We start from the raw sequence: 26,142 nt of genomic DNA on the forward strand, positions 1-26,142 counted from the left end.
CATTGTTTATTTAAAATGTTGTTATTATTTTCTGTTCTGCTTGTTCTGGATTCAATGTTTAAGCAAAACTATTATTAAACATTTATTTTAATAAGAAAAGGTTTAACATTACATATTTCGAAAGAAGAGAAAACATGCAGATGTTGTTGAAATTTCTCAATAAATATTTAATTTAGCCCATGACTTAGTCCCAGTTTCTAATTTTGGCCCTTTGTGAATTTGAGTTTGACAACCCTGCTGTAGTATATAGATAAGTTTTTTCTTCGCATTTTGTCTTTCGCTTTTCTAATCAGTGCGACCGAGCCGATGTGCGTTTATATGTGGGGAGGATTGAGAGAGTGCAAAGGCGAGGAGCGGCATGCTGACGTGAGGCAGATGGACAGGTAGGATATTTAAAAAAGTTTGTTTAAAAGTTTGAAAAGTACCCTGTGATAGAGGCTGCACTCTGGTGGCGGGTTCCAGACGAGCGCACAGGCTGCAGTGATACGCCCCGCGCGCTCCTGCTCACCGGTACAAGTTTATTTCCGACCTCAGTAGCCGTAATTAAATATGATCATACTTGATGAACGTCAGACCTCAAGACCAAATGTGCTTGAGTCCGAGAACGGAGACTTCTAGCCTGATTCATCAACCGGTTTCACTTTGTAGAAACTGTCTGACTTCGCAGTGTTAGAGTTCATTCTCTCGACGGTAGGCGGGAACTTTTTATCATTTAACCAATCGCTGCTGTTTGGTCGTGACGTATGTAATGCACCGCTAACGGGGCTAACTGGACTATTAAGCTTTTCCCAAATCCCGTAGGACAGCCATGTCAAACTCAGACCCGGAGGCCAAATGATAATTATATTTGACCCAGGAGATCACATAAAATATGTATTAGAACTGGCCTGTCGGCTACATATAGGCTATAGAGACATTATTTTTTTTAAATGTTGTTATTATTTTATATTATACTTGTTCTGGATTCAAGGTTTAATTAAAACTATTATTAAAGATTTATTTTAATAAGAAAAGGTTTAACATTACATATCTCGGAAGAAGAGAAAACATGCAGATATTGTAGAAATTTTTCAATAAATATTTAGTTTGGCCTAAACATAGTCCCATTTTTTTTATTTTGGCCCTTTGTGAATTTGAGTTTGACATCCCTGCTGTAAGAAGAAGGGCAATAACTAATATCTTTCCCCTTGATAAAATTCACTAAACATTCTCTTCGTTCCAGTTTTAAATCCTCAATCTTGGGATTTATTGACAACGCAGAATAAATGGCTCGTAGCTGATTGGCTGGTGCCTGAACTTGTACATTGGGGTTTTTGCAAACCCCTCAAAAATTATTCTGATTCTTGACCTAGTTGCTGGAGAGAAATGCAACTGAGTGGAGGCAGTAGGTGACACCAGTCTGGCTAGGAGACTTCCCCCGTACCCTAAAACTTTTCTCATCGAATCTACACAATTCACGTAGGTCACCTGTTTTGGCTTAAAAACGGCAAATTTTGCAAAAAGGTGAGGGATTTTCATGCCTGTAGTTCAGTACAGATTTGTAATTCCAGGTCTGAAATCCTCCAAATGATCTAAATGTTTGACAGAAGAACACAACCTAAATATGCAGAGTTTGTGTGTTTTGATGAGGAAGCAACATTTTTTATGCTGGTTTTATATCACGATCTACACTCTATACACACAATATAGCTCTTTTTAACCCCACCTCTGCCCCTCCTCCCCAAAAATCGACTCGCTTTTTCCAAGAAAGTCCCCCCGCGCTGGTTGCCCCCGCTGTATTAGTCATGGAACAGTATGTGCGGACAATTGCCCCCCTTTGTCAGCCGCTGTTTGTGTGTTGAATGAAGAGGCTCCTTCACTTTCCTCTCGGCCACATCACTCTGGATTAAAAGAGTGTGGAGAGTTTGAGCACCACGAGGGCTTCTCTCACCAGGTGCTTAATGTCAGCGCCGAGTCCTGTCAGTTTGACGATAAAACCATGACCCCAGGAACGGGTTAAAAACACAGGAAATATTATCCTTCTGAAAACTGGCCGTGTGCAGGTGCTGGCAGATTTGTTTTCAGGTGTGACAATGGAATTATTACTCTTCATATCCAACTCTTAACGGTGCATTGTGTATCTGTCACCTGCTTTTTTCTATGTGTATGTCATTGCTCTGCTTGGAATGTTCCACAGTATGACTTTAAACAGCTCGACCTTGTATTTATTCAATCACAGGTGGTTTTATAGCTCAAAAATACCTAGGAAAACAGGCATTCTGACTGTGAGCGGGGTCGCCTCTCCACAGATCTGACCTGTAACTTGGCCTGTTTTGGTCACCATGATAACAGAAAGACTTAATGCCATACTGTGAAACTTTCCAGACAAAGCAATAACATCCATATGAATGAATAAAAAGGATCTGACTTGTAGGCCTCCAGAAAAGTTACACAGTGCATCTTTAAAAGCCTTGTACATGATTTATCCCATGTATTAGTCTGTGTATATTTTAGTGTTTTATTGTCCGATAATCAGGAATTACACATTAGTAGGTTAGTTGTTGTTAGAATTATAGTTACAGCAAAACTCCGGTTTCTGAAAGTTGAGAAAGCGTCTCTAAACTCTTTGCGGTCAACTCCCCTTTAACATTTCTTGACTTTTATTAAAACAGGATAGTCCCACTGAGGTCACAATATCTTTTTCAGTGAGCGGAGTCCTGGCCCTGAAATCCTGTTCATTGTTCACATACATGTTTTTAGTGCTGTGGAAAATCTGAGCATCCAGAGGGAAAGTAAGACAAGGAGAACATGCAAACATGCTGCCTTGTTAGACACTAAAAATCAAAGTGTGATGGTGGTAAGATGCCAGAGGATGCCCTGGGGCAGATTGTCCAAAGCATGGAAAAGGTTTGTACCGTCACAAAGCACCAGTTTTACACCTTCACACGAGAAGTCTCGCCCAAATACACAAGCCCACAGCTCAGATCAAACAAGTATTTATTCTGATGACCTCCCATTTTTATTTCTGTATTGAACTGACAGAAGCTCATCTGTCCTGGCAGCTTGTCCAGAGGCACTGTTTGGGTCATAAAGTTTACCTGATAATTGACCTTTAACCTTTACCTTTTAACAAAATATTTAAGGTAGTATTTAGCTTTTGTTGGGGGCTGCTGCCCCTTTTGCACTTTCTCCTTCATTTATTTTTATGACTTCTTGTGTGGCTGGTCACAGTATAAATAGGCTCTCTTGCCTTTTGCTCACTCTCACTGCTCACCACCTTGTCCTCCAGGTGACCGGTGGGTTTTTGGTATTTTTAAAGTAAATTAGGCCAAACTTAAAAATAAACCTATGTACCTTAACTTAACTTAACTTAACTTAAAGATATCTTTAATCTTTGGTCCACCAGAGTCATCATATGACTTAGAGAATTTGATTTGATTGCTTTTGATTTTTGACCCAAAAGTTGAGAGAGTGACTAACTGAAAAACTGTTGGCTAATGCTGGGTAGCTATTGCCAGGCTGGCGCCACCTAGTGCCTCCGCTCAATTTAATTTCTCTCCAGCAACTAGGTCAGGAATTGGAATAACCCCGGACGTTGTAGACCGCTCACCAGCCAATCAGTGAAGAGCTGAGCCAACCCGTATTGTGATAGCAGACTGTATACACTTTGGACTTCCTTTGTCAAAAACAAACTTTGCATTTTTTATTGCACCTTTAATTCACAAGTTCACCTCACAGAAATCATATGACTTAGAGAATTTCATTTGATTGCCTAAAATCCCATTCTTCACTGGCATCTTAAATCCTATAGTTTCCTTATAAAGTTTGCTTTACTTATGATAATCTGCCAACACATATACGTGAGTTTATATCCCGCTCTGAGCGGCGTGTTTGGGGCCTGGTGGTGCCTGGCAGCGCTCGAGGTGCTCCTACTTTTAAGCTCTTTCTTAATAAAGAGAATATGTGTCAAGCTTTCATCTGCCTAATGCTTTGTGCATTTACATTCCAATCCTGTTTAGTACCGTCTAAGAAGATATTGTTTGAAAAGGAGAGGTGTAAGTGTGGGAGGGCTAAGAATTTATTTCCTGCAGATTTACTTATTTTCTGAAAGGTCACTAGTTTGGATCAGCTGACTGCAGTAGTGAGTAGGCCTATCCAAACTGCCAGTGAAGGATACTAGGACTGAATGTTTTGGCATGTGTTACTGGAAGCGTGACGGCTGAGGTGTCGGCATTCTGTCCTCACTGCAGGTACACCAACTTTACAGTGGTCCAAAGCTTTTTTTCTACGGAGATGTCATTGCTCTGCCTGGAATGTTCCACAGTATGGCATTAAACAACTCTACCTTCCTTTTATTCAGTTACAGGTTGTTTTATATCAAAAAAATACCTAGAAACACTGGCATTCTTACTCTGAACGATGATGCCTCCACAGATCTGATCTTTAACTCAGCCTGTTTTGGTTTCCATGATAACAGAAAGGTTTAATGCCATACTACGAAACATTCCAAACTAGGGATGAGCATGATTAGTCGATTAATCGATAATTGATCATTAAGAATTTAATCGATTACGTTCATTTTTAATCGACAAACCGAATGTAGGTTGCTGTGCGTAGCGTAGGGTGACCAAACGTCCGTGTGCGGGGACAAACGGGGGTCCGGACATGTAGCTCTCTGCACAGAAGGAGCGAGACACAAACAGTCTGCAACATGCCGAAGCGCAAATGCTTATTTAACGATGACTTGTACAAGAAATTCCACGCTTTCTGTTCCGGTTGGGACAAGTGGGAGTCCATGTGCACAGTGTACAAAGCAGCACATATGCTTCAGTGTCCAGTGGGAAAAAGTTCACCAGGACACTGAAAATATGAAAAAGTTTTGCCAGGTGAGAGTAGAGCAATGTCGATGACGAGGCCCCAACTCCCACCCCCTGTACGGTGTCCTGGTTTTGACAAACGCACATATAAGATAAGATAAGATAAGATAAGATAATCCTTTATTGTCTCCCATGGGAGAAATTTGTCTCGGGACAGGGGGGTAAGATGCTTTATCAAAAAACAGGACAGCACAACACAAAGCACAACACAAACAAACACCATAGAAGTAAATATGAGACCAAGTATGACCACGAGTGATGCACCAACAGGACCTTTAAATTATTCTTAACAGGCAAGTCCTTTGCATTCTTGTATTCTATTAATAATTGCACATTCCCTAAGCCTATGTACAGTTTTGATTGCACATTCCCCTTGAGATAATCTGGTCACACTAACCTGTATTCCACTGAGTCGTGTCTTTTAATCTGACAGAAGTTGAACTGCATCAGCGACACGAGAGCTGTTTTTTTTTTCTTCGCTTAGTTTATGCAAATGAGCCATGCAGTTTTACGTTTCGTTTCTGTGAGACTTGTGCAAAGCTGCATTAAACACATTATAATGTCAAACAGCTGATGTGGCTCTAGACTGGTTACGGTTTATATGTCGTAAAGTTGAATTTATTTATGCAGATTAGTAGTGCAGATAGTAATAATAATGATGATCATTTTAATATAAAAATGTTAATGATTAATCAGAGAATTAACAATCGATTAAGAAAATTTTATTGAATGCCCATCCCTATTCCAAACATTTGCAGTGGTCCAAAGTTAGTCCTCACTTTCCTGATGCATTCCAAGTTTCATAAAGATTCACCATGATGAGTTTTGCTTTATAAAACTGAAAAACAAAGCTGATAAAGTTGGTTCCACATATTTATCTATCTTACAGAATGGAAGTGTTTGATAAGATATTCAGTCATGTCTTCCCAATATTTGGACACAGAAAAATTTGACATCCTTCCAACTCAATCTTCCTATATTTCCGAACGACCCTAAATGGGAAAAGTAAGAAGTCGCGAGTTTGGTAGTTTGGGGACTTTTGGGAACCCTTTAAGCATCTATGTCCGGAAACAATGTGCCTTCAGAGACTATTTGTCCTTCTGTGTGGTGCGAGCCGTCCACATTAGCGTTGGAGAGAGGACATTTTTCACAGATTGTCCTGCAGCTGCATCAGTGCGTTTATTATCCGAGTGGGCGATCCCAGTCCCTCGCAGAATTCTTCTCACGATGTGCGGACAGACTTGGACGTCACCGTGATGGAGCCAGCCGTGTGGGGGTGTGATAGCAGCAACATGTGTGCATCAAAGCGAGGAGAGAGGAAATGCTGGTGTGCTGTGGTGGCGCTAGTGAGCCTCAGATCAAATTAGAGCTGAGCAAGTGAATTTTAATTGAGATTCAGCCATTTCTAATCACCGATGACTGATTATCTCCTATCTTTAATCGAGAGGTCCAGAAGATTAGAAGATATTGTGCTGTTTCTGTGTTTTTGTTCATGTAATCACTAGTGAATTTTTATTTTGTGATTCATTTTTTCCATAACAGTTTAAAGGTGCATTGCGCAACTTTTCTGGTGGAGGGTTTGTCACTTACTTGCACTTGTACTCCATGGAGCTGTTGTTGCTTTGCCTGGAATGTTTCGTGGTATGACTTTAAACACATCTATCTAGCATTTATTAATTACTCAAAATTTTGCTCAAAAATACAACAATTCTCTCAATATAGGGTTGCCTCTCCACAGATCTGACCTATATTGCAGTCTATAGTTTTCTCCCTTTAATTTCAACGGTGGAACATTTTAGACAAAGCAATGAAATCTCCATAGAGACAAGCAGGTGACAGACACTGTTCATGTTCATGTAATCAGTACTTGGACATTTTTTTAATTTAGATTTATTTTTGCTGCATAGTTATTAGACATTGTGCGTAGTGTTGTAGTCAAGACCGCACTAATTGAGACCAAGACCTGTCCGAGACCACAGGGTCCCGAGATCGAGACAAGACCAAGACCTCTGAGGGTTGAGACAAAGACAAGACCGAGACTTTTAAAGGCCAAGACCGAGACAAGATCGAGACCACAGGGTCCCGAGACCGAGACAAGACCAAGACCTCTGAGGGTTGAGACCGAGACAAGACCGAGACTGAGACAAGACCGAGATTGGACCACAGAGTCCCAAGACTGAGACAAGATTGAGACCGAGACAAGACCGAGACTACAGGGTTCCAAGACCGAGACAAGACCAAGACCTCAGAGGGTCGAGACTGAGACAAGGCCAAGACCTCTGAGAGTCGAGACAAAGACAAGACTGAGACTTTTAAAGGCCGAGGCCGAGACAAGACCGAGACCACAGGGTCCTGAGACTGAGACAAGACCAAGACTTTTAAAGGCTGAGACTGAGACCGAGACCACAGAGCCTTGAGATCAAGACCATGGCCCATTAAGACCAAATCAACATCTTGTTTGGCTCACATATAGAAATATTTTTATAATTCTATCTTAATTTTATCACTCATCAAGTGTCATACCTCAAGACAAAGACAAGACCGAGTCCAAACACGGTCGAGATGAGACAGACGAGACACGAACAAGACGAGACCGAGACCGCAAAAAAACGGTCCCCAGGCTGGTCTCAAGACTGTGTATATATACTGTGACTTATGTGGAGAAAAAAACCCTGAATAAATTGCTAATTAAAAAAAATAAAAATAATCATCCAGATGACTGGACCTCTGACTGAGACTGAAGCCTGTCTTTTATTTATTCAATTACAGGTGTTTGTGTATAAAGTACCTGGTAAACATGCATTCTTACTGTGATTTTAGTCGCCTCTTCATAGTTTTTGACGTGTTTCTGGGGCTGGTGACCATGAAGACAGATTAGTTTACTGTGGGCAATAACATCTCCATGGAAACAAGTATAGTGGACCCTCCTTCAGAAAAGTTACAGAGCGTGCCATGGACATATGTGCGGTTGACTAGTTGGCTGCAATTTGTGAATCTTTTATGTGGCAGTGCACTTTTATACTCGCTGAAACTGCTTTGGTGGTACATAAAACTCCATCTTTTCCAGTCTGTGCAACAAGCTGTGCCACAGACTGGGAGAGGGCCTCGGAGGTTGTGTCGTGGTGCGGTTGTGAAAAGTTTCGCCGTGAGCCAGAATTCAGAATGACAGCAGGCCTACAGCTGCAACACAAGACATCTGCCCAAACCTCTACATACTCTTCCCTTCTCCTTATCTCCCGCTCGTGGACAAGAATGCAATTTCCTCGGCTCAAAACTGGATAAGCTATAGGGTCGTCAAAAGTATCGCAAATGAGATACTGTCGATGTTAAAACTAGTACCGGAACTAGATTTGAGCAAGTATCAATCAACACTGAAAGTCAAGTATTCCACAGTATGGAAATAAACTTGGTAATCAGTACGGCGACAAGTTAATGGTCAGATCTATGGAAAAGCAAGCCTTCACATGGAAAGAATTCATGTTTGTTATGTATTTTTGAGCTATAAAACACCTGTAATTGAACCCAGGTTAGATACAGTATGTTGAATGCCCTACTGTGGAACATTCAAGGCAAAAAAAAAAACAAAAAAAAAAAAAAAAAACATTCCCATGGAGACAAGCAAAACCCTCCAAGACCCGAGAGGAATTTTAGCACATTTGTCCTTGATTTTTTTCTCAATTTTATTAAAACTCCTCCTAATGAAGTGTTATACATCCTTTTTTTACAGTACAACCTGCTATTTCACAATCTGCTGCTGTAGTTGTGTCATATGGCTGAAATAGAAGCTATAGGACCAGAAATACAAATGAAAAAAAAAAGGAAAATAAAATTCACACTCAGATTCACATACAGCAAGCAACTTTCTGGACATAAAATTTAAGGCCTTTGCTACATAAGTGCAAAAATAGCAAGTAAATATCAAGCATAAGTAATCTAAAAATATCCTCATTGTTCCCAAAACCAAAAAACAAAACAAAAAAAGTGCAATGGCCCCGTGACTTTCATATGCCAGTCATGGAAACAGCGCATGTCAGGTCCAGGGCACAGAGCCACATCACTTCCTGCATTTCCATGAGGTTTATTACATTTGGATTTGGACGTTTGGACTGAAATAAACCTTTTAAATAAAAATAGCAAAGGGATGCACGATTACGCAGACCAAGATGCGTAATTTGGGCTTTTTCAATTGTTACAAACACAGACGCGCCATTTTGACTCAACTACACTTTTTGGGAAAGTTTGGACCAATCAAAATGGACGGAGCGCATGAGTTTGGCAGAAAACAAAGCTCCTATTGAACACTGGTTTTCTCTACATCATCATGCAGCATGTTTATGACGTAGGATAATGCCGAAAATATGCTCGGAAAGCCGCAACTGTCAGGTTATACGATACCGTCGGTCTGGAAGGGTTAATGTTCAAAAATGAGACTCTATTATCGAAATAAAGTGTTTTTTTGTTTGTTTGTTTTTTGTTTTAAATCATCATGGTATCAAAATCAGTATTGAGTATCAAGTCTATTCCTTAGTATCGAATTTTTTTGTAATCATCACGGTATCAGAATTGGTACTGAGTGTCAAGTCTATTCCTTAGTATCGAAATCGTGTTTGAAATTTCAGGATCGTGACAACTAAGGCTTGGTATCATTAAGAAGTTGCCGATACGATACAAATCTCGATAGATAGGCCACGATACGATACATATCTCGATACAGTGCGCTTTCAATTCGACACAAAATATTTCAAATTGATTTGATACGGTTCAATAAAAGTAAAGGCTAAATGATCTCTGTGATATTAAAAGTCTTTGTTAAACCAATTCTTGTGCAAAGTTCATATGAAACACAAACATTTTAATAAAAAAAAACAAAAAAAAACAGTGAAAATGTCAAATGTGTCACATAAATGAGTTTCCATCCTCTAAACAAGCAACAAAACTGTAGCTCTGTAACAAAATAATTTTGTGAAATACACCAAAAAACACTCTTGGCGATATATCCATACAGCAGCTGACAATATTGATACTGTATCATCACATTGAACAATACAATATATCGATTTCAATATTTTTAAGTAGGCTGTAGGTTTGTGTGTCACGTTTCTCGCCAATCTTGTCCGTTCTTGTAACTCAAACATGTATTGTATGAGTGGAGTTTTTCTTAAGTCAACAGTGGAATTCCTCTGGCCTCAACAAGTGTACGTATGCGTGCGTGTGTGTGTGTGTGTGCGTTTGTGTGCAATATTTATGTATAACTCCTTCAAGGGTAGTACCTGGCTGCCATATGTGTCTTGAATATTGCAAAAAGTAGCAAGTGAGGAGTTCCCGGAGGCGAGCATTGTTGTGAGCGCTGGGAGGGCTTAAGGTGAAGAATTATAGAGTCAGGACCTTTATCTTGAGGGAGAGATAACTTTGACACAGCCGGCATGCCTCGACTGCAGCTGAGCAAAGGTCACACTACAACTACTGCTAGAATGTAGTAGCGTGGAGAGAATGGGACTTCGTAAAGTACTTCAAGTTTGTTAACGTCTTGTAGCCAAGTCCGATACAAATAGACCGGCGAGTAACTTTGTCAAACGCTTTTCTCCACGGACGTTTTATTGCTTTGTCTACAATGTTTCGTGTTTTAAAGCTTTCTATCTCCATGGAGACCAAACCAGACCAAGTTACAGGTCAGGTCGGTGGAGAGGCGACCCCGCGCACAGTCAGAATTCCTGTTTTTCTAAGTAATTTTGAGCTCTAAAACCATCTGTAATTGAATAAATGTAAGTTAGAGCTGTTTAATGTCACACTGTGGAACATTCCAGGCAGAGCAATGACATCTCCATAGAAACGAGCAGGTGACGGACCCTCCACCAGAAAAGTTGCACAATGCACCTTTAACTTGGACTTAATTACATTTTGCAGTGGATACTTTTTACTTTTACTAACTACATTTGAGAGCATGTATGTGTACTTTCTACTCCACTACATTTTACTTTTCAGGACTGAAAAGTAAAAAGTACTTTTCTAATAATATTGTTGTTGTTATTGTTCGGCATTGGTGGTAGTGATGATAACAATAATAATACTTAATTTTTATTTATTTTTATTATTGTTGTTGTTATTATTATTATTTATTTTTTTTACCTATTTTACTTTATTTTATTTTTAATTTATTAATTTATATAAAATTTTTATTTATCATTTCATTTATTTATTTATTTTTCTCTACCAATTCTTCTTTTTTAAAGTTCATATGGTCACTGAATATCAAATATGAATATTTGACTTACCTGCGACTGATAAATTGTATTGTGCAAGTATTGTTTAGTGAATATGTAAAAGTGTGTGTGTGTGTGTGTGTGTGAGTGTGTGTGAATTGGCCTGATATATATATATTTTTTTTCGGTTATATGTTGACCTGTGTTAACGTGGTCAATTGTTCATGTGAACTTTTCATCTAAAAATTTATAAAAATATTGGAAAAAGTACTTTCCTTTATGATTTGAGATCTGCTGAAATGACGGAGACGATATTTCATTTGAGTTAACGTCTCAAATTTGAGCAAATCAAATACACAAAAGCAGTTAGAAAAATTAAGAAATCAATAGAATCACTTAAAATTAGCAAAATACATTTTCAAAATCACTACATCACTAACGCTTCAGTGCTTCATGGGGCTTCATCTCACCATCACTACTTTCAAGACCAGTGGGACGCCCGAGCCCATATTCCCATGGAGATAAACCTGTTTAATGCCATACGGTGGAACATTCCAGACAAAGCAATAACGTGTCCATGGAGAAAAGCTGATGAAAGATGGGCCTTCTACTAGAAAAGTTATGCCATGCACCTTTAAAGGCTCATGCAGCAGGACACCAGGAGGAGGCTGCGTCCCAAGGCAGTGGGAAGCACAGATGATCACTAATGGTTGGCTGGTCGGAGCAGCTGAAAAGAATTTGTTTAGTCAGCACTTTCCTTTTGAAAATGTCCCGGGATTGTTGATATAAGGGTGGTCCATGAGTGGAGAGAGGATTTGAGGGGATACATGGAGTTATTTATTAGCCCCAGCCACTTAAATGGGAAAACTACCATGGCCGTGTTGGTGGAAATGTGAATTGGCGAAGCATGGCTGCACCAAATGCCAGGCGGGCACTCTGCCAGGCCCATCTGAACCTGTGCCCTGAGCGCTGTGCAGACTGAAGCCCAGGGAGAGATTAGACCCTCTTTGTGGTCGCTCTGGCCCCGCACAATAGACTTTGTCAAGATGATCAGATACGAGGGACATTGGACGCAGATAGGACAGAGAGATGAGGTGCTGGTCCATTCTTCTGTCTCTGCACTGAGTGGTTCGCAGAGGAGTGAGATATCAGAGGAGAAATTAGACATTCTTGCTATCTGTGACCGATAGAGAGACTTAAAAAAGCAATGAGTGTGTATACATGCACATCAGTTTCCCGATTATGATCGGGCTTTTTGAGTATACCGGTTTCTTCATGGTGCATGTATACCAGTACCCAGATTTCAGTATCATTAAGGCCGCTGCTGTTGGCAATAAACTTGTAGCGGGGTGCAGGAGCGTGTGGGGCGTCTCATTTGAAACCCGCGGAGACTCTACGACACATCACAAACACACACGCTTCACTTTTTTCACAGTTTTGTGTAAAGTGCCAGAGGAAGTTCTCTTAAGAAGGGGTTCTCAAACTGTGGGTGAGGGTCCAAAAAAGGGGCTCAGAGTGTTTCAGTGCAGTTTGCTTGGCTTTGTATTAGGTAGATCTTTATGACTTGGTCATTTTGTGAGTAGCTCGCAGGCTGAAAAAGTGTGAGCCCCCCTGTCCTATAAGATATACACACAGAACAGACTCACCATCATCAGCACATCCTCTGTCACAAAAACAACACACATAATCCACTGAGTCGTGTCCTTTAGTTCGAAAGAAGCTGATCGCATCAACGGCACAAGGAGACAGCTGCTTTTATCAGTTTATGCTAATTAGCCATGCAGTTTTAAGTTTCGTTTCTGTAAAACGTAAACAAATGTGTTCATAGCTGAATTATCTGATCAAACGGGCTGATGTGGCTCTACAGTGGTTATGGTTTATATGTTGCAAAGTTGAGTTTATTTATGCAGAAGATTTTAATGAAGAATCTGTTGGGTTTGATCTGTGCAGTAGATTGTGGGATATTTCATAGCTCCTTTAAACCCCCCAAGTTTCCTATGCTAAAGGAGCCATGATTTGTATTTTTCTTGGTTAATTTAAATGAAGTTAATTTTTGCGCTTGTGCATTTGTAAGATTATGTCCAGAAACTGGGATACTCCATTTGATCATGTACATGAGGATATAAGTATCCCGGTTTCTCAGCGCGCATGTATACGCAGTATCCTGAATACTGACATAACCGGGATATGGTTAATAACCGGGATACTGATGTGCCTGTGTACACACTCAATGATAATTAAACCTAAGACCTTTTCAAATAAGGGAATGTCACGGTATCAAATTTTAGGGTCCGTTTGCATTGGGCATTAGCAAATCGCAAAGGCTGCAGTTTTTAAGTACTATAATTTCTTCCACAAACAACAAAATACCCTGTTTTATTCTGCACAAAGACTGCTAATCCTGAAGTTTAGATCTGTACAAACATGTCCTGAAATACATGTGATTCTTGTAATAGTAAAACTCTGAACAGAAGTCCTTCTAAATCATGTTAAGCCCTGATGTAGACGTGGTTTGGTTCTGTTCTAGTCCAAGATTTGTTCCTGGTTTAGTCCTGGTTTAGTTTAGTTGAGAACATTTGGCTTTATTTGAGTCGATTCAACTTGACAAGTAAAATAATCTAACAAAGGAATGCGTGTACTTTTCTGAATTCAAACAACATTCAATTTTGTTTCTTATCTTGAGTGCAAAGAGTTGTTGTTTTTCTTGTCACTGCTCTGCCTGGAATGTTCTACAGTGTGACAATCCAATTACAGGTGGTTTTATAGCTCAAAAACACTTCGAAAAACAAGTATTCTGACTGTGAACGCGGTCTACCCTCCACAGATCTGACCTGTAACTTGGTCTGGTTTGGTCTCCATGACGATAAAAGGTGTAATACCATACTGTGAAACTTTCCAGACAAAGCAATAACATCTCCGTGATAAAACGTATTTGATGGACCCTCCACCAGAAAAGTTACACAATGCACCTTTAAGTGTAGCTAGGTATATTTTCATATTTTAAGTAGGGTCTGACCGATATATATCGATTGGCCGATATTATTGGTCAATAGGGGCACTTGGAGACATATCAGCTATCGACCAAAATTTAGCCGATCTGGACCGATAGTCCACATGGGCAGGTTGTACCTCATTATAAAGCTTAGACTCTGTATATTATGTCCATTTAATCCAATTTATATTAATTTATCTAATATGTGGCACCGCATCAGTATTTATCTGCAGAGTCATTTGTCTGTGATGCTTGTGTACTTGTTTACAAGATCGACGTGCGCAACACTGGTGCACTGGTTTTAAACGCTCTTGTGTCTGATCCACAATACTGACTATAAATAAAAGAACCAAAAGAAACAGAAAACGCACACCAAAATTCTTGTAGAGGTGCAAATGCAAGGAGCAACCAGATAAAAGTGGGTGACCTCACTTTGGGACCTCCCATTCATTCAAGGGTATATGGGCACCTGGGACGGCAACCATTTTGTGTGCTGTGGTCCAAAGCAAGAAAAATATCTAATGAAGGCTTTTTTTGCTGAAATGTTATTTTGAAAAAAAAAAAGCTTTTGGACATCGCCCATCTGAGTGTGCTATGCATTTTTTCACTTTTATAAATAAAAGAACTTCAACGTAGTTTAGGCCAGCAACAAAACTACTGCTGTTTTTATCAAACTTATTAGTGCAGACTTGTGATCTCAGAGGAGCCCGTGTGAGCGATGAGTGTTGCAAATGTGTCGGTTTTGAAGCTACTTTTAGTTATTTCTCATTGGTTAGTGATTAGCTGCTGTAAAATACCACACATAAACAGGCTGTTTCCTCTTCTATTGGCCTAGTGTAATGTGATTATAGTGGCTGTATATGTGTTACTGGACCTGCATTGACATGTAAATGAGTTGTGAACAAAAGTGTGAATGATCGACATTTACACATGTAATTAGTTACTGTGGCGCGCACGCATTTACCACTAAAGGCTGATAGCGGTAGTTTACTTACTTTCTTTACTGGCTAGAATGTGATGCAAAAATGCCATTAAGCCGACCTAATGTCTTTAAATATGACTGTAAAGTGGCAAAATAACAATAAATGTAGCCTAATTAAACCCAAATATATAATCAATTGAAGATTTACAGTAAAATTTTAATCACTAAATTTATTGGCTTTTATATCGGCTATTGGCACCTGCAACTCCCATTTTATCGGTATCATATCGGTCGAGCCCTAATTTTAAGTACAAAAAGCCTTGCTCCATTGGTAGATAGAGGATTTTGCATGTCAAGTAAAAAGATAAAACTCTTAATTCAAGTAATCCCCTAATTTTGTCCAATGTAGGCTGATGATCATTGCTTTCAGGAAATACTTGCACATTTGACAAATACAGTGAGCAGGCACGAAATGTTAATTATAGAATCACCCACATGTGAACACACCCTAGTTACAATAAATGTGTGAAAACAAAAAAATCAGCATGTTACAATTATTGACACCATTGCCAGACAGTGACGCCCTGACTTTATTTTCATTCCCATTCTAAAATAGGTCAACATTCCTCGAGTTTGCGTCCAGCTCTATGAAATCACACTTTGGTAACTAAACGCTGAAGTCATGTGACGTAAACACACAGATACACGAGTGGAAGGAGCTGGAAGGAGCAGCTGCTTGATCTGCTTCACTGCATTAAAGTCGCTCTGCCTGGTCTCGCCACACACACACTCACTCACTCACACACACACACTCACACACACACGCCTATGCAGAGGTCCTTTGGTGTTTAAGGCTCACACATGTTCACACTATATTTACTCCCCTTTAATGACTATTTTTCATGTTCCGTGGTTCACACTTGTTCACCTCTGCAGCAGCTCCACCACGTGCAGCTTTGTGATGGGGAAAAGTGCACTCCACTCTATGAACACACACTTTACATGTTTGAAGGATTCAGATTCTACCTCACAACGATTTGTATCAGAAATCAAGCAAACATGGCGTGGTATATGTACAGAGACAATGCACAATACATTAACCTGGCACCAGCATCTTTCCTGTGACTCTAAGGCTACATTCAGACTGCAGCCTGAAGTGACCCAAATCTGATTTTTTCGGCCCTATGTTCCTGTATCTGATCTTTTAATGACCCAGGCCACTTGGATATGTGCTCCTAAAGCCGATACATATCCGATCTTTTGACATGCGAACATCCAGGTCGCATTCATCCCACCTACACGTCAGGCTCAGAGTCTCGTCAGTGGAGGGAAAGCGAGGTTAGAGAGTTCATTCATTTTTCGCTGTATTCAGGCCAGATTGGAGGGGTCTTATCGGAGTGTTCCTTTACTTTTCACGTTGATTGGTCCGTCGGATAATAGTGTCCCGTTGTGGCTTTTTAATGTGTTGCGGCATTTGCGTTTGTGTTGTGGCGTTTGTATTTGTTGCATTAAAATAGACTCCCGCGGTCATTTCCGTTGTGGCTTTTTGCTGTGTTGTCACGTTTGCGTTTGTTGTGACCCCTCTCGGCTTCCGTAGAAGTATATAGACGATAAACGATAATGTTGGAACCAAACCATAAAGAAGAATATTGCCCCCAAAGTTCTCCCTTAATCTACAATATTGCTAAACATCAACAAAACATGAGCTGCAATAAAGAAATATCAGATTGCAGCAAATACAAGTAGTGTGTTTGTGTCTATAATGTGTCGTACAAGTTCATAATTCAACCTTCTACAGCTCAAGTCATATCATATTGCTGAAAAAATGATAGAGGTGAAGAAAAAAAAAGCAAGATATGTTTAAGGCCGTACTTTAAAGCAAAGCAGTATTGTATCCTTGCAGACAAGTAGGTGACGATAAAGTTGTATAGGGCGCTTTTAAAGTGAAATTGTACCTCGCCGTCACCCGGGGCATTTGTCAGTATTGGATTCCTCTCCTCCTCCCTCTGTCTCTCCTTCTCTTTTGCTCCGTTCAGTGGCACATTAAATGACACAGAGATCACAGTGAGGTATTTAAGAGCCTGTTCCGAGGTGTTCCATTTGAGGCGTTCGCACGGCTCCGGCAGGTGACACAATCTTTCCATGAGACACTGCTCCTGATGGTGGAGGGTAGAGAGTGTAGAGGAGTGCAGGAGGAAGAGGAGGAGCAGGAGGAAGAGGAGGAGATGTGGTATGTCAGTTTAACCCCAAGGCCCACATTTTAAAGTTACTCATTCTGATGTTTCTTCCAATGTATCTGCTTATGTGTTGATATGTAGGGGTCAGTGTTGGGGAGTAACAGATTACATGTACCAGAGTTACATAATCAGAGTACAAATTATGAGTAATTGTATTCAGTTACAGTTACTGTTTCAATGAGTAGTAATTGGATTATAGTTACTTGGTTGAAATAAATGGGGATAATTTCCTGTTTTTTGGGCTATATCCCTTTTTCTTTTATTTATTTTTTTCTCGGCAATTCCACTCATTACCGGACACTAAACCAGGTCTAAACCAGGTCTAAACTAGGTCTAAACCAGGACTAAAGCAGGACTGAAACCAGGACTAAAGCAGGACTAAAGCAGGACTAAAACCAGGACTAAAGCAGGACTAAAGCAGGACTAAAAGCAGGTCTAAACCAAGTCTAAACCAGGACTAAAACCAGGTCTAAATCAGGACTAAACCAGGACTAAACCAACTCTAAACCAGGTCTAAAACCAGGTCTAAACCAGGACTAAAGCAGGACTAAAGCAGGACTAAAACCAGGACTAAAGCAGGACTAAAGCAAGACTAAAGCAGGACTAAAACCAGGACTAAAGCAGGACTAAAGCAGGACTAAACCAGGACTAAAACCAGGACTAAAGCAGGACTAAAGCAGGACTAAAACAGGACTAAAACCAGGACTAAAGCAGGACTAAAACCAGGTCTAAACCAAGTCTAAACCAGGATTAAAACCAGGTCTAAATCAGGACTAAACCAGGACTAAACCAACTCTAAACAGGTCTAAAACCAGGTCTAAACCAGGACTAAACCAGGACTAAACCAAGAATAAATCAGGTCTAAACCAGGTCTAAAATAGGATTGAACAGGATCCATTGGCAGATCGTGGTGTAATTCGCCCGGCGTTGTCTCTCTGTCTTATGAATGTGAATGTGGATGAATCATTTAAGTTTGAGTCGTTCTCGTTGGAAATAAAAAAAAACAAATATACATTGAGTAATAACGTGTTTAATGCAGCTTTGCCACATTTGTTTACGTTTTACAGAAACAAAACTTAAAACCACATGGCTCATTTGCATAAACTATAAGCACTGAAAAAACTGCTAGCTTCTTGTGCCCTGATGTGGTCAGCTTCTGTCAGACTAAAGGACACAAGGCTCCTGATTACAGTAGTCATAATGCTCTGACAATCCGTCAAGCAGTGTGGTTTCGTAGTTTACCAAAGTCGTACTAAAACATTTTGAGCACTGTGTATCACATAAAATTGTTTCAAGGTCAATAAGCACAACCAGAATTAATACATTAGGTGCACCGGATTATAAGGCACACTGTTGATTTTTGAGAAAATTTAAGGATTTTAAGTGCCTTATAGTCCAAAAAATGCAGTATTTTCTTATTTAAAGGTCACATATTACACTAAATGGATTCCTGAAAGCTTTAAGATATGTTAGAAGGTTATTACATCATCATAAACATGTCTAGTTGTGTTTTGTTTCATTCACACATGTTTGTCTGCATCTCCAAAGCTCAAAATGCTCTGTTCCATCTTGTGTTGTCATGAAGTGGTCATTTTAAAGTTAACCACTACCTTTTAACTTTTGTTCAGTAGAGATTGGCAATTCCAGGTCTTAAATTAACCAAATGATTCTACTGAAGGTGTATGGAGTTTAAAACACAGTGGAGCACTTCCTGTATTATCTGAAACATAGTGTTTTCCGCTTGAGGGAAGAAGAACTAAACATGCCTAAATCTGCAGGGTTTGTGTGTTAAACATGTGTGGATGGAACAAAACGCAACTCCGGGTCTGTTTGTGATGAGCAAACATTATAACACAGATCAGAAAATAGCGTGATATGAGCTCCTTAAAATAGTTCTTTAATTAAACGTAAAATTTGCCTTCATTACAGAGCATGACTGTTTATTTTCTAGATTTTTTTTAGATGTTTTGGGTAGGGATGAGACATGATTTTCGAATAGTCGAATATTCGTCATACGTTCGAATATCGAATAGTAATTTCGAATAAAGACGTTTCCTAAACAATATTTCATGTACGGTATTCGGCCAGAAGGTGGCGCTAACAGACTGTAAAACTCCCTGTAGGCGCGGTAGACTAGGCCGAGTGTAGAGGCTGCTCCGGAATAACAGAAGAAGAAAACTTTTCGCGCGGCATTAGCAATGCAGAAAGCAAGTAAAAGTTCCGTATGGTCGTCATTTACTTTGTTAAATGTTCAGTGTAAAATCTGTCAGGTGAAGCTCGCAAACCACAGATCAATCACTACCATGTAGAGCCATCTGAGAGCGAAACACACCAAAACACGGGAACATGCGCAAATGAACTCAGTACTGCAGGAGATATGCCGGCAGCCCCCAGTGCGTCTCCACACTGACCGATGATTTCATGTTGTGGAAAACAAACAAATTTGATTTTCGATTTTCGATTATAATATACCCATCCCTAGTTTTGGGTTCTACTCTCAATGTGTGCAACTGAAGTAGCTGTTTAAAGGCTTCGCTACGTCATTGGACTTGTGATATTGTCCAGACATTTCTTGTTTTCATTATAAAATTACTAATTTGTAGCAATTTGACCTACTAATTTTCAGCATATCACGGAATGTTCACGTCTCCATATATTCAGACATTATAAATAGTATTTTAAAAGGCCACGTCAAAGCATAAAATAGGAGCTTTAAATAGATCCATCATGTTGTCATTCTGATCTGTCTGCCTGCCAACTGGTAGTGTGCCAGCGCTGTATGTAGGTCACTGTCAACAATGAAAGCACGTCGTAAAATTTAACTAGAGACATTATCTTTGTACGCTCATGCATCATTCCTATTATGGTTTCGTAACGTTTTACAGCACTGGGCTCTTTTCAAAGAACTTGTCAGAGATAAAGTGTAAAACTAAACATTACGATTCCCCTCCCCGTCCTTTAAGCCCTTTTTAAATCTCTCCTTTCTTTGTTTGTGGTAGGTGTCCCGGGCTTCCAAGGTGTGGGGGGAGGTCCCGGTGCCGGAGGATTTGGAGGCGGAGAAAAGGGTGCAGGCGTCGCACGGTTTACTGGACGATGATGAGGACTTCGCAGCCGATGAAGCTTCGGGAGGTGAGTGCGCAGCCGAGTGACCACAAACCACAGTAATTATACTCAACATCAGGCTTTGAACTGAATTACAGTATAAAGACTTGGCAAGGAAAAGGGAAGAAAAGAAGGATATGTAGGTTTTAAATGATTTGGGAGCAAATCTTTGGTTGGAATGTTCCTCAGTATGACATTAATCAGCTCTACTTTATATTTATTCAGTTACAGGTGGTTTTATAGCTCAAGAATACTTAGAAAAGGTTTGGTCTCCCTGAAGATTTTAGTTTAGTGCCATACTGTGAAACATTCCAGACAAAGCAACAACATCTCCATTTAGAAAAGTGTTTGACCTCCACCAGAGAAGTTACACAATGCACCTTTAAATGGGCCAAGTATCAGATTGCAAAGACTGCAATTCAAAGGAACAAACAAAAATAAATGCATATTTTTATGTTTTTATTCCCATTAAGACACAGAAAAACATGCTTTCTTACAGTGATCTTAACATTGACTCTCATATTTAGCCTGGAGGAGGGCTTTAACCTGCTTGTTTTCATGGAAATGTTGTTTGGCCATAATGTTCCATAGTTTGGCATAATTCTCATTTCTCTCCATGGAAAGCCGCCTGAAGTATGGCTTTAACTTCTGCTCCAAACAACATTTTTTTTCAGATTATGGATTGGTAAAATAATGTTCCATAATAATAATAATAATAGAATAATGTTCCATAGTTTGGCATCACTCTCGTTTCTTTCCATGGCAATCCTCCTGAAGTTTGGTTTTAACTTCTACCGTATTTTTTGGACTATAACTGGCTCCGGAGTTTAAGTCGCACCAGCCAAAAAAACATATTTAATTCGCACTTTTTGGGAGAAAATTTTATTTGATAAAATCAGAGACCGGGAACCGATATTTCATGTTGAAAGGCAAATTCTAGTAATAACAATAGAACAGAGAACAACAGACTGTTAACGTCACATATGAAACAGATAAACTATGACATAAACAACAGAACAGAACAAGTTTACCAAACTCTCCATCTCACTCCAAATCACTAAATCCATTCAATTCTTCATCCTTGGGGTCACTTCTGAGCAACTTGGCGATTTCCAGAGGTAAACAGAGCGCCGCATCAAACTCAGCATCAGTTCCAGTTAGAATTATACCGTCCTTTCTGAATCCCGACAGGATGGTTTCAGTCATCACTGAAGTCACTTAAATTTAACATTTTCAGTGGTGCAGAAGTAATGTTGCGATCGACTGACATGATACAGACAGGACAGAGGCTCTTTCTGCAGGAGACATGCGCAGTAGAGTGAAGTTACAGTGGTACAGGAGTAATATGAACAGCAGATAGTGACACACAAGCCTAGAGCGCCCTCTTCAGGCTCTCAGTGTGAAAATTTTAAAATATAAGTCGCACTGGAATATAAATTGTAGGAAACACCCAAACCATGCAAAAAAAGTGTGACTTTTAGTCCAAAAAATACGGTACCTCATTCAAATTTCAGATGAATTTTCAGATTTTTTTTCAGACTGGGGATTGGTAAAATAATGCAGATTTTGTGGTGTGGTTGAACACATTCTCTGACATACAGTACATGAACCTTTAAAGAGTTTAATGTCACAAAATTAAACAAAATTAACAACAAAATGACATCAGAGCATTCATCAATCAGAGTAGCTATAGTGCATGTATCATTGGTTTCGTAGGAACTTTGTGGAATTATATTGATTAAAAAAAACAATATTATCAATACAAAGTTTGCACAGATGAGTTAATTAACGCTTTCTGGACTACTGTTAATATATATGAGTTTACTACTGGAAAAAACACGTGCTCAAACATGTCATCTGAGACTTTCACTCTTTTGTTAATATTATAATGGATCATTTTTTCCTGAGGGACAACAACTCGTCACATCACTTCCACCACCATCTCTGAAGTCATTTGTTTTAGGAATGGCTCGGTCTCAGTAGATGAGATGGGATTTTCCTTGTTTGTTGTGACTTAGGTGACTAAGACGCTCCGTAAACACTGGTTTGTCTTAGAGTTTCCATTAAGGGGCTCGCTGTCCTTGTTTAAATCACAAACTCCTGTAACCTCCTAATAACTCGTGAATCAGCACACAAAGGCCTCACTGTGCAATCCTGCCATCCTGCCTTACATGTTTACAGCTAAGATATATGAGACGCTGCTCATCTAAAATCAGATTCAGTGGTACCAGATAAAACTTCTTAAATGAACTTCTATGGGATGAGACAAAATTTCCACGTGATTGGGTCCACAAGAACGAGACAAGATGAGATTTTAACATAATTCCTAACAGTTTGGTTCAGTTGTGTTCAGTTTCCAATTTTGGCCTCACAATTTTGTCATTTATTTCATTTCATAGTTTTGTTTTCAATCTAGTGCTGCTTTTTGGAATGGCAAGAGAAGTAACTCACCAAAGTGTAACCCTTTTTTGTCCAGTCTAAATGTAAACACACCACTTTCTCTTCTTCGATCTTGTGGCAATTTTGTCTCACGAGATCTTGTACCATCACTATTAACTTCTATTTACTGTATTGAGTTTATCATTTGGGAAGAAGTGACATCGGCGCTGTTACTGAAAAATTTGCTGGATCAAATATCAGCTTCCAAATACCAATTCAGCCAATATTCTGGTTGGGATATTAGACTATTTCCTGGTCATAGAATCAGCCCAGAAAGACTCATAATATTTTAACTTTTATTTACACAAAGCTGTCCTGTAATTAACTGAGAGATAAATAACAGCTCCATAACACAGTTGCATCCGCTTTGTCTTATTTTATTTTTGTTTTAAGGAAATAAATAGGGTTTTGTTTTTTGGTATTGGTTAATATCAGGCATTGGTTGATTGTTTAAGCCAGGGGTGTCAAACATATGGCCCGAGGGCCGAATTCGGCCCTCCGAGACCTTTAATCTGGTCCTCGGCTGATTTTCTAGTAAAATATTTTAATTATATTTCCTATTAAAATATTGGTAATTTTCTGTGTCGCTTAGCATAGCAGTGTCTCCAGTGCCTCTGTGTGTGGCCCCTCCCACCAGAGCAGCACAAATGAAAACTTGTGAGTTAGTCCTGGGTTAGTCCTTTGTTCAGCTTGGTTCAGTCCTGGTTCAGTCCTGGTTCAGTCCTGGGTTAGTCCTAGGTTAGTCTTAGGTTAGTCGTAGGTTAGTCCCAGGTTAATCCTGAGTTAGTCCTGGGTTAGTCCTGAGTTAGTCCTGGGTTAGTCCTGAGTTAGTCCCGGGTTAATCCTGAGTTAGTCCTGGGTTAGTCCTGAGTTAGTCCGGGGTTAGTCCTGAGTTAGTCCCGGGTTAATCCTGAGTTAGTCCTGGGTTAGTCCTGAGTTAGTCCGGGGTTAGTCCTGAGTTAGTCCCGGGTTAATCCTGAGTTAGTCCTGGGTTAGTCCTGAGTTAGTCCGGGGTTAGTCCTGAGTTAGTCCCGGGTTAATCCTGAGTTAGTCCGGGGTTAGTCCTGAGTTAGTCCTGGGTTATCACGGGCACGGGCAGGTAACGAGTGGAATGTTAACAGGTCCGGGCGGGTGCGTGTCTCTAAAAATGGACCTGTGTAGGACTCTGGGTCAGGTCACGTTGGTCACGTGCGGTGATCGCGGTGGCCTAACATCTTAGTACAGCGGTGATAAATTTTTGCAGTTATCGCGACAGTCCTACTTGCAACAAACATGTTTAAAATATTGTTCTCATTACTGACTTTCATCCCATACAAATGATAAAATACCATGTTTCAGTTTTATTACTTGGCACTTTCTATGTATCTAAACTTTTTCTTACTTGTCTGTTGACCTCACTTCCTTCTTCTTGCGTTACAGATCTGCCCAGTGGAGAGGATGACGGCAGCACCCCCTGGCCCCCGGCTGTCTCAAGTAAGTCCCCACAAACTCAGACCACTCATCTCTCCAATCCTTTATGCATCCACTACACACACTGAAATGACCTCAAGTATTTTTGTAATATTGAAATACTTTGTGTAGATACCAGTACTAGTCCTTTTTTAGTCCTGGTTTAGTTCCGTTGAGTTTCATCTTCGAATTTGCCCTTCGAATTTGTTCCTTGATTATTTCAGCTCCATTTTAGTTTTGGACCAGACATATTGTTCCTTATTTAGTTCTGCTAGTCTTGCTGCATACTTTTCAGTCCGTCTAGTAACTCTACCCCTGTTTTAGTCTTGGTTAAGTCCTGGCTTCCTCAGGATTTAAAGAGCACTCTCAGATTCTGCATCATTTTCCACAGTTACTTGCCCATGAAAGAAAGAACCACAAAGTAAGCCAAATGTAACCAAATAAGGCACGACAATGGAATGAGACTTTTCTGGATCAACTTAGAGGTCTTTTTTTAAACATGTTTTACACTTGGTTTAGTTTAATATTCTAGTCTTAAGTCATACCTGTTGCAGACCTGTTTTGTCCTGTTTTCGCATTTCAGTCACTTAAGCCCTGGTTTAGTCTTAATTTCTTTGCAAATTTGTGCTTTTTGTTTCCTTAATTGTTTTGGCTCATCTGGTGTAGGCAGTTTTTGTTCTGTTTTGGTCTTGTTTAATATTTATTTTTGAGCAATTTTCTTCTTAAATGGCCCATGTGACGCTCTGATCTCTGTTATAATGTTGTTAACTCCTCACAAACAGACGTGGAGTTGTGTTTTGTTTCATTCACACATGTTAAACTCTTTCCCCCATGAAGACGACATTTGACGACCCTCCCTTGTTTCCTTAATGACGTCTTTTGACACCTCCGCTGTATCACTAAAGACGTGATTTGACGACTATTACAAACAGCTCGGTTTTTCACAGTTTTAAACAGAGGCTGTGATAGGTGGGGGCCACTACAACACACACTAGACTGACCAACAGGATTCCAGGATACGTTTTCGCCGATCTTTTCCGAAGTTAATTGAAGTAGTGACGATTGTAACTTCCGGAAAAACACAACACAAAACACGTGCAGTAGAAAGATTGCGGCGCACTATTTTAGAAATAATGAGGAGGTGACGTATTTTATGGATAAGTTTAGAAAAATGACTTTTATAGATTTCAAAGTGATGATGAAGTTGATTATAAAGTGGAAAACAGCGATAGCGACGGACTTTCGGGGAGTGAAACTTATGAAGGTGAGAATGCAGCTGATGCGTCTGTATGGAGTCCTGTGATATCCAAACTATCGGGGACTTTATACTCGATTATGAACCAAAATTGCCCTGAAATCTGGATGTTGCTCAGACGAGTCCTTTAAAATATTTCAGTCTTTTTTTCCAAGATGAGATGTATGACAGAATTGCTACAGAAACAAATGCTTATGTGGAGCTCTGTGCACGAGAAAGTAACCAACATGACAAATACTGGACACATACTGACAGGAAAGAGTTTTATTATTATATTATTAGATATTATAATAAGTTCAATTAGTTGAATAAGTTAAATGGAAAAAAATAATTAGGTGCACACAGGTGAACAACAGGTAAAAACAGGTGCACACTTGGTTATTCTGTATCTGGTGATATGAAATCTGTTTAAATACTTTGATAAACATATTTATTTTATTTTTTTTATGAATATAGTACTCAGAATCATGCATATATGAGATGCTGATTGTAGTTTTTTGTTTTTTATTTTGCACCTGACCAGGTCAACTCTCATTTTCAGTGAGCTGTTATAAACCTGTAAATGAGTTGAATCACATTTAAACATCCAGAAATAAAGAGTTGAGAGTCTAAGGTTTCCAGAGATACAAATATGTCTGTGTTTCAATTAAGTTCATGAGTGTGAAAATCATTTATAATCACTTGTGGAAG

The 26,142-nt window shown here is 39.6% G+C and overlaps 1 protein-coding gene across 1 annotated transcript in view; it reads left to right on the top strand.

The window, feature by feature from the left end:
* hspg2 (heparan sulfate proteoglycan 2) overlaps positions 1 to 26,142 on the top strand; it is a 349,507-nt gene that overhangs the window by 102,477 nt on the left and 220,888 nt on the right. The window contains exons 2-3 of the mRNA XM_055166122.1: positions 20,207 to 20,336; positions 24,168 to 24,221. Of these exons, the coding sequence (XP_055022097.1) occupies positions 20,207 to 20,336; positions 24,168 to 24,221 (184 nt within the window). The remainder of the gene's footprint in view (positions 1 to 20,206; positions 20,337 to 24,167; positions 24,222 to 26,142) is intronic.

Source organism: Boleophthalmus pectinirostris, unplaced genomic scaffold (assembly GCF_026225935.1).
Source record: "Boleophthalmus pectinirostris isolate CB_2022bp ecotype Guang Dong unplaced genomic scaffold, ASM2622593v1 HiC_scaffold_8, whole genome shotgun sequence".
In the NCBI taxonomy this organism is placed as follows: domain Eukaryota; kingdom Metazoa; phylum Chordata; class Actinopteri; order Gobiiformes; family Gobiidae; genus Boleophthalmus; species Boleophthalmus pectinirostris.